This window comes from Cryptomeria japonica, chromosome 3, assembly GCF_030272615.1.
Source record: "Cryptomeria japonica chromosome 3, Sugi_1.0, whole genome shotgun sequence".
Lineage (NCBI taxonomy): Eukaryota > Viridiplantae > Streptophyta > Pinopsida > Cupressales > Cupressaceae > Cryptomeria > Cryptomeria japonica.
This window is the reverse complement of record NC_081407.1, coordinates 302,187,158-302,201,495: the sequence shown is the minus strand read 5'-3', so window position 1 is coordinate 302,201,495 and position 14,338 is coordinate 302,187,158. Positions and strand designations below refer to the sequence as shown.

The 14,338-nt window shown below is 36.8% G+C and overlaps 1 protein-coding gene across 16 annotated transcripts in view; it reads right to left on the bottom strand.

Moving 5' to 3' along the window:
- The window catches only part of LOC131034292 (nucleolin 2), a 158,855-nt gene extending 144,718 nt beyond the window's left edge, over nucleotides 1-14,137 (bottom strand). For 14 of the 16 annotated variants that reach the window (XM_059218241.1, XM_059218245.1, XM_059218247.1 and 11 more), the window contains exons 1-2: nucleotides 13,991-14,136; nucleotides 13,816-13,923 (exon numbers count right to left, since the gene is read on the bottom strand). In XM_059218241.1, the coding sequence (XP_059074224.1) occupies nucleotides 13,816-13,854 (39 nt within the window). In that variant the 5' untranslated portion in view covers nucleotides 13,855-13,923; nucleotides 13,991-14,136. Of the gene's footprint in view, nucleotides 1-13,815; nucleotides 13,924-13,990 lie in introns of all 16 variants that reach the window. The other 2 variants (XM_059218251.1, XM_059218242.1) reach the window with 2 other exon arrangements.
- Between the last annotated feature and the right edge of the window lie 201 nt (nucleotides 14,138-14,338).

Sequence of the window (14,338 nt, the reverse complement as noted above, 5' to 3'; positions counted from 1 at the left end):
TCTAAAAGTATTTCAGTCATCTTTCAAAGAAAGAGAGAATCAGAAGAAAGGTGCTTTGATAAGAGACCAAAAATCACAAAAGCAGAAAACAAAAATCTGTGAACAAAAATCAGCACCCAAAACTCAGTAAAAATAGTTAGAACATTATAGTCAAAAGGAAATTCATCCCACACAAGATCCTCATCATTCTCGGGTGTCAACACACCTGGTTCCCAAGGACTTAAGGGCTGATTGCTTTGTTCAGTAAAAGTATGTACCTCATATGTGATGGATTCTCTAAACAAGTCACTCTCCAAGTCATAAAGACTGAAACTATCATTGTCACTCCTCCCCAAAGACTCTGTTTGGACATCCAACTGGTATCCATCTGGATCAACACCACTGGAAACATCTGAACTTGACCCCAAAGCTGCTGTTTTCTCTTTTTCTCCATGCACAAACTCGTCAAAAGATGACTGCATGTATGTCTAATGTATCATCCTAGGGCTCTGTCATACGCTCCTCATGGGGTATGGCAATCTCTCCATCCAAATGCTCTGCTATGGATTCCCTTTCATCCACCTGAGTTTTTTGATGTGGAGTCTTTTGCTCATCTTCTTTCGTACTTGCTTCCTTATGTCTGTTGTTTGCAACAATCTGTAAAAACTCCCTTTTAATGTCTGGATCCTTCATCAAATTAAGTAATTCTTGCATCATCTCACACTCAGACTTGTCAAATGTGAACATCTTTTCAACTCTGAGATGCAACTGGTGAATTGCAACAAGTGACCGCTACCCAGCAGGCTGGCAGAAAAAACTTGCTCTGATACTACTGCAATATAACCCCCTGAAATTTTTTAAAATTGCTTTGCAAGTTTGAATGCCAACATGAACAGTTTGCTGATTGGTTTGGTTTCAGATTTCATTCACAATCAAAGAGCATACATATAACATTTGCATTGGAAAGGATGTATAAACCAATATGCATTAAATAACAAGTTCACCATGAAACTCTTCAATAAGAACACACAATACATATGAACTGAAAATAAATTGCAATACTAAGAGCAGACCTCGAAACAATGACAATAATGAAGATTTCAGTTCACAAATATGAAATATCTGAAATACTCTTAGGGAATTTGATCTTTGCTTCAACAAGAAAACATTAAGTCATATACAAGCTGCTCCTTGAGTTTCATCAACTCAAATCTATCCTTCAACCCTACCAAAGGCCCAAATAAAGTCTGCTATATATGGTAAAGGTCTGAAATTGTCAACAGCATTATTTCCACAAGCTTTGTATGACTGTCACTACAAACAGGGAACTGAAATCTCCTTTAAATCACCTTCATTAGACACCAAACTGTTTCTTAAAGAGCTGTAACAATAATTCTTCAAGTATAGGTCTGCAATAGTGGAGTTAAGACCTCCCTCACACCACTTTTTACTCCTCTAATACCCAACGTAACAAGCTGAAGCTGGGCACGCTACCTCCCAAAGGGGTGAATTCAACTAGAAAATTAAATGCAAACAAAATGCCACATGTTATATACTGAGCTTTGTCACCTGGCAGAAGAAATGCTTTGCAACAATACCCAGAACCATAAAAAATTCTCTCCAAGAAATATGAGCATAAATGAGGGTTCCTGTGCATTGAAATTTGAATGGCCATCACTGAGAAAAAAACCAGATCTTACCGAACTCTAACAGCATTCTGAAAAAAACCCAAACTCACCAAAAACTAAAAACCCAAGTCAGAAAACTTCATATATCTTCATCTTCATCAAACCCTTATCACCAAACTGCAAACACTAAAAACCCTGTCTGAAAATCAACAACCAGCTAGGGTGGATCTTGCACCGCTGAAACCAAATCAACCATAGAGGGCTTTCATCCTCGACAATCTCTGAGAAAACTCTCCAGGTTCATTTCAAAAGCATCTTGTTATGTGTGCACAAGCAGAATGAGAGAATGAGTGCCCAAATCCCAATATATAGACTTGGCGGGAGAAACTTGGGCAAATTCATATATTCAAATATAATTTTTCCTTGAAAAAGGCCCCCATATAACTTTTTAAAACAACTTATGTCTCCCATAGCCTGGGCGTTCCAATTAAGGCAATTAAAATGCTAACAAACTGACTAACAATTTAATTCCATTCAACAAGTTAAAAAAATAAATAATCATTATAACTTCAGATGCACTTAGATAGAATATAAAAGGAATACACCATTTCAATGTTAATACAAAACCAAACAATGATTTAAAAGCTTCAAAGATGTCACCCATAACTCCCTTTTCTCTTGCACGTGTCTTCCCAACACCCATACTCCCTTTTCTCTTGCATGTGTCTTCCCAACAACCCTCTGGAATTCCACTCCTCCAATCCAAGTTTGTCCCCCCTCTTTTAGCAACAATGCATGGTAACTATGGTTTGGGATGGCAATACAAGGTGATCCCAATGGGAAAATTCCTACTAGAGCTAAAGTTGAGCACCACCACATTTCTTCCTCGCAACAAATGGCCGGCACTTCCAATCCTACACTTTGAATGGTTGGCACTTCCAATCCTACTTATAAAGTACCAATATTCATTTCAGAAGGAAGTACCAATATTCATTTCAGAAGGAACAAATCAAGCACTCAAACCTAATACCATATTCATGAAGTGCCAAATTCATTTCAAAGAGATGCAAATGAATTAGGTAACTTGAACCTACTACTTGTATGAATTGTCGAAATGCATAGCATAAGGAATGAACTAGGGCACTTAAAAGTTAAAACTAACATGATGGAATTAATTAAAGTACAAGCATATCATTAATGTTTGAGTGCTAAAATTAATTTACAAAGGAGAGAAAACCAGAAAATTAAAACCTAATACCATGCCTATGAATCCATAAAATTTAATTAAAAAAAATTGAGCATTTTAAAGTCCAAGCTTCATCTGGAAATGGATAAATTGGGCTATTAATTGTAACAACACAATCATAGAGTTCCAAGTTTAAATCTAAAGGAACAAATTTGTGCACGTAAACCAAATAGCATGTTCATGGTTTACTAACATTCATTTCAAGAGGGTGGAAAAAAATTGGGGCACTTGAACATAATACCATGCTCATGGATTGCTAAAGTTCATTTCAACTATAATGAATTGGGGTATTTAAACCTAACAATACTCTACACATCAAGTTGTGAATATCATCTTGAAAGGCTTACCTCTACCTAATATTCACGCAATACCTCTTAATAATGGGAAAGGTAGTAAAGTGACTACACAGGTGGGAATTAAAAGGTCAACCTCTAAATCAGAATTTTGTAAAACTCAATTATGATGGTGTCAAATGGAAACTCGAGCCCAACTAGCATAGGTGACATTCTAAGATGCTTTTTGGGCTCGTGTTCATGCCTTCTCTCGCAACCTAGGCGCAAACAAATAACAAGTAGGAGCAGTCAGAATATTAAAGGCCAAAAGTTGATGAATTTGTTTGGCATTGACAGGCTTTCCATTGAAGAGCACTCATGGGTAATTAACAGCACAACGTCTAAGGACTCTTACCAGGATTAGCTTGTTGGTGCAATCTTGGATGAAGACCACACCTTAACCATGTAATTCAACTCTATCTATTTGTCAAGTTTGCCACAAAGGCAAGAGCCAAAAATCTCCTTGCTCATCACAACCTAACTGAGATTGGCACTCTTCATAATTCCTCACCTTCAGCTTGGTCAAGCCCTAAAGAAATTGTCTAACTTGAAGCAGGGTGATTTAAGCTATGAGTTTTATGCATATTTATATTATCATTATTATGTGTGGTGAGCTTTTAAGGTGAAGTGAAAGCTCACACACTTCACAATTAGACATTTGCCAAGTAATTAGGTGCCTTAGGCACTTAATCTTCGAACATATCTCACCCTTCTTCTTTGGGTTAGATGAAATTCCTATGCTCTCCCCTGCTTTCAAACCATCAATATTTCTCCTCAGTCTGCACACAGTTACTATGGCATATTGTACATAGTTGATGGTGACTGTTGAGGAATTAATACCAGCATTAAATAACTTTATGTAAAGGCTTATGTTGACGTGGCTAAAATCGTATCGCTACAACTCTATCCGGCCAACACAGAATAGAGTTTACTCGCTGAGTATCCTATCCTCTCTTGAAATAAGGAAATCCCTAATGCTATTTAGATTTATCACTGGGGATGACCTCAATGTTTCGACTGTCAAATCATGACTGCAGAATAGCTCAATAGTCTGATGTGTTTTGCTGGAAACACAAAGGGGACTTAAGGTTAGGTAGAATCGGCTTTGTTCGTACGGGTTCCCTAAGACTCTACAATCTTAATTCCATCAGATTTTATCTTTGTCATGATGCTATTTAGGCTTCAACTTTGATTAAAAAAAAAGAAAAAAGGAAAGGGAAAGAGAGAAAATATCTAATTAATCTATCTAAGATAGCATATTCAGGAAAATAGACGGAAACCTTAAAAAACCAGATTTAACTTTATCAGCTAATAAAGCACAATGCTGTAAAATCTAGTGCAATCTTCGAAGGGAGTTGGATTTTCATGTTACTAAACATAAATGCAAAATCCGACATCTATTCATTTGATGTTTAACAGCCGAACTAAGCATATCAATTGGTTCAGACTAACCATGCAGGAGGAAATGGCAATCAGCCAATCCTTAATGGTATGAACACTACGGTTTTTATCAAATATTATCCTAAAAATACTATCTGAAATCAAAATACATAACAGGAAAATTAAATGGTAAAGAAGGAGACCATGCACTCACAAGGAAACAAGACAACTTTAATTTCCATTAATTCTGCATAAATTTCGCCAGAGTTTCAGCAACAATCTTAGACTTCTTACAAAAAGAGGGAGAAACCATCCCTTATATAGATTTTCAAAAATGGATGGATGGCCAAGATTTAATCTTACAAGTGGCCCAGATTCATCCTACAAAGTATGGCTGACCATACCTATTCATAAGGAACAAAATATCCCCTACCAACTACCAACTAACTAATAACTACCCAATCATAAAGTTGCTCCCCAAAAAGTGCACTTGCACGGAGCTCGAAATCTGCAGTGACTTTGGGTAGTTGAAAAGAAGTTTTAGCTTGAAAAAGTGCATTTGGAATTTAAAAGAAACAAATATTTTTAAGAAAGCACTTTTTCCTTTCCCAAGGCAGATTCTTTCACCAAAAATTCAATCTCCTCCCGCAAGTACCCTTTCCAGATGTCTCGGTTTGCCACGCGCTCTTCCCGAACATATTCCTGAAACCTCATGCAAACCGGGAACAATTCCTTATTAGAAGGAATGAGAGGATTACGCATTTTGAACCGCGTGCCCCCCAGATGAGTGTCCACTATCCTCGGCCGCTCGCGCCAATCTGATTGATGATCCTCAAAACATAGTATATCTGCGTGCAGCCTGCTAATGCATTCTATGTCTTCCGCAAAGTATGAATGTTGTCGATGATGATCTGAGCCCAATCAAATTTAGCCTTCCCACTAAAGACTTGCTCGTTAAAATAGAACATCCATTCCTCAAATAGGTTGGAGTGGGGAGGTCCCATGACCTGGCTAAGCAAGGTAACCACGTCCCCATATTCGTTGTTGAACTCGCTTCTGCGGGTCTTTTTGTCAATCCTAGTGCTTGGGGCTTTTCTTTCTTTAAACCATTCTTCATTTATCAGTGTTTTGCACTGATTAGGATTCATGTCATGAGCTAGTTGGGCTTCGTCAATGATTACTGCAGCAGCGCGCTCAGGAAGCGGGATATCAAATGTTTCTCCAATAGCCTCAGGTGTGAAGTCAGCCATTACCATCCCTCTTACCACCACTAATCTGGTTTCAGGCTGGTAATGCTTGGCGGCTTCAACTACAATCTCATAATTTTACATGGTCGGTGGGAAACCAGCAGCCTGAGCAATACCACTTTCTAGCATCCGTCTGGGTTTGCCATATGCATTGGGAGAGTACACCCTGAACTTGAAGTCCTAAATGTCTATGTGCCCGAGGTCTATATCCCCTATATTGTCCCAAATACTTTGGACTTTTGACTCTTTGATCACTCCTCCCTGATACTAATATTTCATTTTTTCGAGCTTACGAGGGATGTCAACTCTGGAGGTCTGTGATGCTCCTGGCGCGTCGGGTGCCTTTGAAGATTTTGTCGCCTGTTTAGGCATTTATCCTGCACACCCAGACATGGATTACGAGACAAGTTTTAATGTGAAAATATGGGTTATTACTTATTACTTATTAGTGCCCGAAGACGACGTTAGCAATAAAAAATTGTTAAACAGTCAGACAATTTTGAAATTTGAAAGTGTTTTGAAACGGGCTTTTTAAACAACTTTAATTTTGCGCTTTAAATACGATCAGGACACTAAAAATTGGTCGGTTCTTTGGTAGTTGATTTTGAGCAGATTTTCAAAAAGAGTTGCTCTTGAATTGCAAATGTTCGAAAAAGATGCTATGGTTCACCGGTTTGCGCGAATAAGCTTTTAAGTTTTCGATTGTGTTTCGCGCTAGCTGTTTTAAAGATGATCGTGCACATTTGTAATTTTGGGCCAGGATTCCTAAATTTCATCTAAGTTTGAAATTCGATTAAAAGGTCGATTTAGCAAATGATGTTTGTTAAACGTTGATGGGTATTTAGTTTTCAAAATTAATTTGAATTTTACCTCGTAGATTAAACCCTAGGTTAAGCAACATGATCACTTTGCAGAATTTTTTAATCGCTTGAAGAAGAAATTTCAACTTACTTGGCAGCAATTAGCTTGCTGATTGCTTGCTTTTGGCTAGTCTTGATTCTAAAATGCCCAGCAATGCCAATTTTAACTCCTTTGTACCTTTGGTTAATGAGGCGAATTGAGCTGCTACGCGACTTTATTCCCTTGAATGACTTCAGCCAAAGAAAACCTTTTGTGCGATTTGGACTCCTCCCTTTTCAGCTTATTGAGATATTACGCGATACTTTGGATAGTTGAATGTTTTTCAGCCTAAACGTAAACCTTTGCGCCTGTCTGATTTTGATTTAATTCCTCATTTCATTTTCGGCCTTTAACCTATTTGGCGCAATTATGAAGTCTTCATGATTTTCGGCTAAAGAGAGCCTCCTTGCGCGAACTGAACCTTTTGCGCAATTTTACAATTTATATCTTCGACATCTGACCTATTTAGTGTGATTCGGTGCTATCATTTTCAGCTTCTTGGGGGATTTTGCGGATTTCAGCCCTTATGGAGATACTGCGGATTTGAAGCCTTCTCTTTTTTCAACTAAAAGTCTTTCCTTTGCGCGATTTTGGTTTTTTGGCAATCTTGACCTGAATGAAGACTTTGCGCGATTTTGGAAATTAGCTGTTTTCGGCTTAGAAGTCGAGTTTGTGAGCTCTTAAAGTCTTTTTAACCTTTTCGGCTTCTAGGTCGGTTTTGAGAGCTTACTTCGAACTTTGTACTAGCCTTTTCGACCTTAGAGCTTGTATTGCGCGACTTTGAACTCTAATGCTTTTCGCCTTTACTTTTTCGGCTCACTAGCCGATTTTGTGAGCTATAGAACCTTTACTGATTTTCGGGCTTGTAAGTCATTTTTCTAGTTTATTCACTTTCGGCCCAAAACAAGGTTTGTGAGTTTTAACTTAAAGAAAATTTTGGCCTTTAAGCCGATTTTGTGCGAAAGGGGGCTCTTCTACTCATTTCAGCTCAAAAGATACTTTTGTGAGTTTTATTCACTTTTGGCCCATGTGTTCTTTTTGCAAACTTGAGTTGATGACTTTGTATTTCGGCCTTGCAAGCCGATTTATGAACTTCGTTCATTTCTTCCTTTTCGGCCTTGGAGCACTTTTTGCACGATTTTGATTGCTCCATCAATTTCGGCCTATAAACAATTTTGCAAGATTACCATTCTTGGCAATTCGGCCCCTACAGTCAAAATGCAAAATTTTGCCTTCCTTGGTTTCGGCTTATTAAAACGTTTTGTGTAACTTGGGAGACTTTGAACTTTATCTCACATTTCAACCTTGGAGGCCGATTTGTGAGCTTCACCTTTTATTTCGACCTTGGAGCGCCTTGTGAGCCTTTAAGTTGTAACTTATTCAACTTCGCACTCTTCAGTCATTTTGCAAGATTTTGCCATATACATTGCAAACTTAAAATTTATGCCAATTCAGTCAAAAGGTGCAACTTTGATTTGCCTTAGGCATTCTAGCTTTAGGCTTCAAACTTGCTGATGAGCAATTTTGATTTGACAGTATTTGTGATTTCACCTCAGGTTCTTCATTCAACTTTCCTTTGCGAACAGAATCGCGATCAACTTTCAAGGCGCGAATTCTTCAAGACTTGGGACGTATCATCTTCTCAATGCTCAAATTCCTAACTGTTGCAACTCCTCTCTGTGAATTTACCAAAACCCCTAACCAAGACCTTAGCGAGGACAAGACGAAAAACAAAAAGGGGGGGCCCTGTCTGCGACGAGGAGTATGTGCAAGGCACAACGGCTTCCAGATCCATCCAGACTCCACATTGTGCTATGGTATGTTGAAATAGACTCTCACCATTCTGGCAAGGAGCTCTAGACAATATTTTTGCAAACACATCAACAGGGCTGCTCAAAAACAAGAGGCTTATAATTTTCTTTGTCATATCTGTTTGCACGATCTCAGTTCCGAGTACACTATAAATGCCACGCTTGAAGACCCGAACAACCTTCTGCAGGCACATCTGTCTATGGAAATTGAGAGATATGAATAACACCCTCTGGCATTAAACCAGCACACTTTTTCCCACAGTCACATGAATTTGGACTGTCCCAACACATCTTCACCTGCTTTTGGGGTGAGGCTCCACCGTTCCACCTTTTGATTCTCTGAACCCACATAAATGTGGTAGAACCTCTGCTCAGAAAGTGAACCTTTGGGAGACCCAGGAGAAGCCACTCCTCATTGCAGAGTTCGACAATGCATGTGGCCCTGCTTGTGCCAGAGAAAACTGCAGGTCCCAGTGAAGAAGCAAAATAGCTTTAGTGAGTGTGCTGGAGCAGGGCAAACAACGTTTAATATTCTTCTCTGTATGGCGCTTCTAATTAGTACAGTTCTCTGAGTTTTTTGTGAACTTTTTGGTCAGGTCTAATTATTTGTATCTTTTGTCTTGACCCTGCAGAAAAATATCACACTTATTATATAGCTTCTTGATTTATTAGTTTCCGCTGGCTTGTGTTGTGGCCAATGTATTGGTTGATGAGCACTCTGTGCATACTGTTAGTCAAAAGTCTGGTTTTGAAATGGCTTTAGTTCATTGGAAATGGCCTCACTATAAGCAAGATTGTCTATGTCAGAGTTGCGAAACGAGGGGAAAATCACAATTTATCACAAGAACTTGAAAATCAGCCCCAAAAAACATTTTTTTGCAGCAGAAATGAAAATAATGAGGTTTTCATTAAAGTGCACTCAATGGTTTTGACCTCAAAAATCACAATTAAACAGGAAAAATTAGGGTTTCTGCAGATCTTTTGGTCAAAAAAAAAGGGTTTCTAGGTTTTTCAATTTCTGCAGCTATTTTTTTCTGATTCCCTAATCCTAACCCAACTTTTTAAACTAATCCTATCCCAGTTTTTTCCCAAGTAAATACCAATTTTTCAAAAATATCTATTTCCTTCGGTTTGCTAATTTATAGCCAAGGACAATTTTCGGTACTATGGTCTAAAGCATGTACTATCAGAACTATGTACCAGATTGCATTTATCAATGAAGTACATTAGATCCATAGAAATCCAATATAAGTTACACCACTTAAAAAAATTGACGCATGCAATGCTAAAATACGTTTCAGGAGGAACAAAGTAGGGAACTTAAACCTAATACTATGTTCATGGACTATAGAAATTCATTTCAAAGGAAAGAATTTAATTAGTATACTTAGCCCAATACCAGGCTCATTGAGTGAATAATTAGTAAGTGATAGAACTTACTAATTGAGTGAATAATTAGTAAGTGATAGAACTAGCTCACATCAACCTCATATTACTATGCTCATAGAGAGTTAAAACTCATCACAGAAGGAATAATTTACAGCAATTACACCTAAGAACATACTCATGGGGTGCCGGAATTTATTTGAGAAAAAACATACCAGGGCACTATACCTAATACCACCTTTATAGAGTACTAAATTTCGTTTCAAAATGTGAGAAATAAATTAGGGCATTCAACTTCGTACCACAGCTATGGAGAGAATCAACTTAGAGAGTACCAAAATTCAGGTACTTCAACCTCACAATACTATGCCAATGGAGTGCTAAAATTCATTGTAAAAGAACAACTTAAGGCATTAACATTGCAACATACTATAGAGTGCCAATTTCGGTAAGAACGTTTTAGAGCACTTAGATCCAATACAATGTTCGCAAGTTACTAAAATTCCTTTCAAAATGAGGGAGAAATTTTATGGAATTTGAAACTAATGCCTATGCTCGTGGTGTGCCAAAAATCATTGAGAGAGAATATTAAAGTAGGGTATTCATAGCTTTAACAATGTTACCCGGAAATGTGTTTCCACCCTAAAAGCACACGTTCTGAAAAAAGAAACAGTTCCGGGGATGGAGAGATGGTCAGAAACGTTTCCAAGCCGTCCCCGATCTAGTAAAATTTTTGGAAACCGTCCCGAAAACTTGGAAACAGTCAACAATTTCGTCAGAAACCGTTGACCGTCCCCGGGACGGCTAGGGACGGCCAAGCCGTCCCCTGACCATCCCGGGGACAGACGGTTGTTTCCAGCAGTAGAGGCATTTAAAAAATAAATTTTTTTTACAAAATTTATTTTTTATTGCAGTGATATTTATTATTAAATTTTTTATTTTAATGAAAGCGATAGTCATAGCGATAAATTTAATAATAAATATTGCCGCAATAGATATGAGATATCTGCAAAACAATTATTTTGAAAATTTAATGAAACTTCATATGATCATAAACTTCATTAAGCGAAAGTGATTATGAAAGCGATAGCGATATCATATGAAGTTTCATCATCCTCTTCAAGGTCATACTCTGACTGTCATAATAAAATTAAAACCACAAAGATATAAGCATGATCATGGTTTCAAAGGAGTTATTAGTTTAGGTTTCCATCAACATATCACTAGCTCCTGGAATACTTGAACATGTTTGGGAAGACAGCAATTTGAATACAAAAGATTCCTAATCGATGTGTGCATCTGATGCATTTCTTGTTTCACATGGACCTGTATTTCTATTAAGTAAGTGGAAGGCATTTTCAGCTGATAGCAACTCAACTGGTACAAGTTCGGCAAGGCATTGCAACATCGTAAACCACTGTTGTAGATGTAAAATCTGATGTTTGTGTGGATGGTGAGGAAATTGATCATTTTTACCTATGGCCTAATTGTCTATAATATTGACAGTCTGTTTTTGCATTTTGGGGTCATTTGATTTTGAAGGGTGGGATGAAACATTACAGCCTGCATCATACACAATGGAGTAAAGAATAATAAAAAACTAGTTGCGTTCTTCATTATCTGGATTGCAACAAATTACAAAACATAAATGGAATTTATTCACACAAGATCAAACAAATAACTGAAATATCAGCTGTTATTCAATTTTTTTTCTTTTATCTGTCTGAATTCTGCAACAGTGGTGTGAGATATTACAATAAAATTAAAGAAACATGTAGACACTTAGATTTGATGAAGCTGTGTATTACAATATTTCCTCCAATTATTAGATTTTGAAATTTATATCAATTAGCAAATCATCACTGAAAGGAAGCTAAGGTGCGGAAAATGCTTCCTAACACTAATCTAGTGGGGGAGATTCTACAAATTTTCTTTACAAATCTTCTATTACAGAAATAGAAACACATTCATAGACAGATAATAAACATGCATAAAGATAAACTCAAAGAACACAAGATATATCGTGGGGAAAACCCTTCCGGGTAAAAAACCCCACACTCCAAAAGCATGGTACTTTGTATTCCAGTAATCAAATTCTTACAATACAGACAGCACTTAGCTTCTTCAATAGGAGTCTACCACTACAACCCACAACCTGGATTAATTCCAGCAACATAACACTTCACCTGCAAAACATTACATATCTAACACTCCTCATGACTACCTTTTATAGAGAAATACAACTCAAGAGGAAGCTTCTAGATGAAGCATCAAGATGGGGTCGTCCATAACATTTGGCCCTATTTTTCGGCCACCAAAAAGCATGCAAATGACACATGTACGTCTCCAAATGACTCCCCATTCAAACCTCCTAAGTTGAACACTCAATTTACTATTTAGAGGTATGACAGATGCTCTTACGCATCTTACAACTGTCATAACTTACAACGCTTACAATTGTAAGAGAATCCATCATAAATGACTAATTTTAACTTATTCTCTTACAACTTGTCATAACCCTCTCCATGCAAAAGGTATCTCCTGCCACTTGTCCATTCTATCATAGAATCTGTCATAGGCCAACACTTGTCAAGATCCTCACATGGGATGCCTACCTCCACATGTGCAACATATGTGTCATAGAGTCATCGCCATGTAGGATGCCACCAAGCCTGTGGATCCCACTAGATGACTAGACATTTGTAGGCAATAAATAAAATAACAAATTAATAAATAAATGCATTAGCCAATATTAGGATTTGCAAAAGTTGAGACGCCTTAATCCCAACAATCACAATATTCAAAATCTTTCAATAAGACTTTTTCTAATGGTAACAGCTTTTATTCTTCCTAGAATTCTTCTGAAATACTCAAAAGTACACATGAAGGTAATCAATTTAAATGTATGTGTGTTGAGGTTTCCAGCATCATAGCTAGAGAAAGACTCTTCCATCATTGTTGTTATGGGTCACATAATAGCTTTTCACTATTGTTCTCTGCTTTTTTCTGCCACAATATAAGTGCAGCTTATATCTTTGTGGTTTTAATTCTATTATGACAATCAGAGTATGATCTTGAAAAGGATGATGAAACTTCATATGGTATTCGATGAATGATCATTGATTCAATGATTTTAGATTTAGAATCAAGATTCTGATTTATAAATGTTATAATTTATTGTGTTGCTATGATGAATGTTTACTGTGTTACAATGTTTATATATATATAGCCGTCCCCCGCTCCGAAAAAAAAAACATCCCAGAAACTCGGGGTAACATAGCTTAAAATCCAAGCTTAACATGTTCATGGAGTTCAAAAAATTGTTTTCGAAGGATGAAATATATTAGAGCACTAGAACCCAATCAATTAGGGCACCTTCAGCATAATAAATTAGAGCTAATAACCTCACAACATGTTAATTTAGTGCTAAATTTTATTAATTATTTTCAACAGAAAGAACAAATTAAGGCACTTAAAACCTAATAAAATGGAGCGATTGAACCTAATAGATTGGAGCGCTTAAACCTTAAACCATTTTCACGTAGTAATAAATTCATTCTAAAAATAAGGAATAAATAACAGCATGCTTGTGGAAGGTAAGTATTCAACTCAAAAAAAAAAAACGGGTCAAATTAAACAGCGAAAGATTTATACCATATTTTTGTAGAGCAGTGATTTGGTACAGAAGAAATAGATTAGGGCCCTATTTAATGTTCATGGAGTGCTAAAATGCATTTCAAAAAGATTAAATTAGAAAAATCAAAGCGAACACCAATCTCGTGGAGTACTGAAACTTATATCAAAGCTATCAAATTATTCAATATACTTCGACAGAAACAGCAATCCAACTAATGACATACACAAACACCTGTTTCTGAGTTTTCATGGTAGTTAGAAAACAAATACCAGTTCTACTGATGCCCCGTCACTCGAAGCCATTTCCATATAGAACTTCAGTTTTCAAAGCCTCAATCAATCAAACCGCGCTCCTTTCTTATTTTTCCAGCCTCTGTACTGAAAAATGGTAATAAAAGGTAAGTGAAATATAAGACAGAATACGAGGCATAAGAAAATTACTCACGGTGTATGTATTCCAGAGCAGATGGCAGAAAAATCGCTGTTAAACCCTTCCTGATAGTGATAGTAGAATGTATAAATATGACTGCGTCTTTTATTTACGTTCTCCAGCAAATGGCTATTCGGAATGAATAATTATTTTTTATTAACTATTAATATTACACTTTAATAATGGGGAAATTTGCATATCCATGACAATTGCCATTTAGGTTTGGGTCCATTTCGAGAGAATGTTCCATTGGATAACCACAAATGGTGCACTCTTGTTGAAATTATTTTTAAATCTTTTACATATTTTTAATTTTATAGACTTTATTTTATTTATATATTTTATATATAAATATCATATATA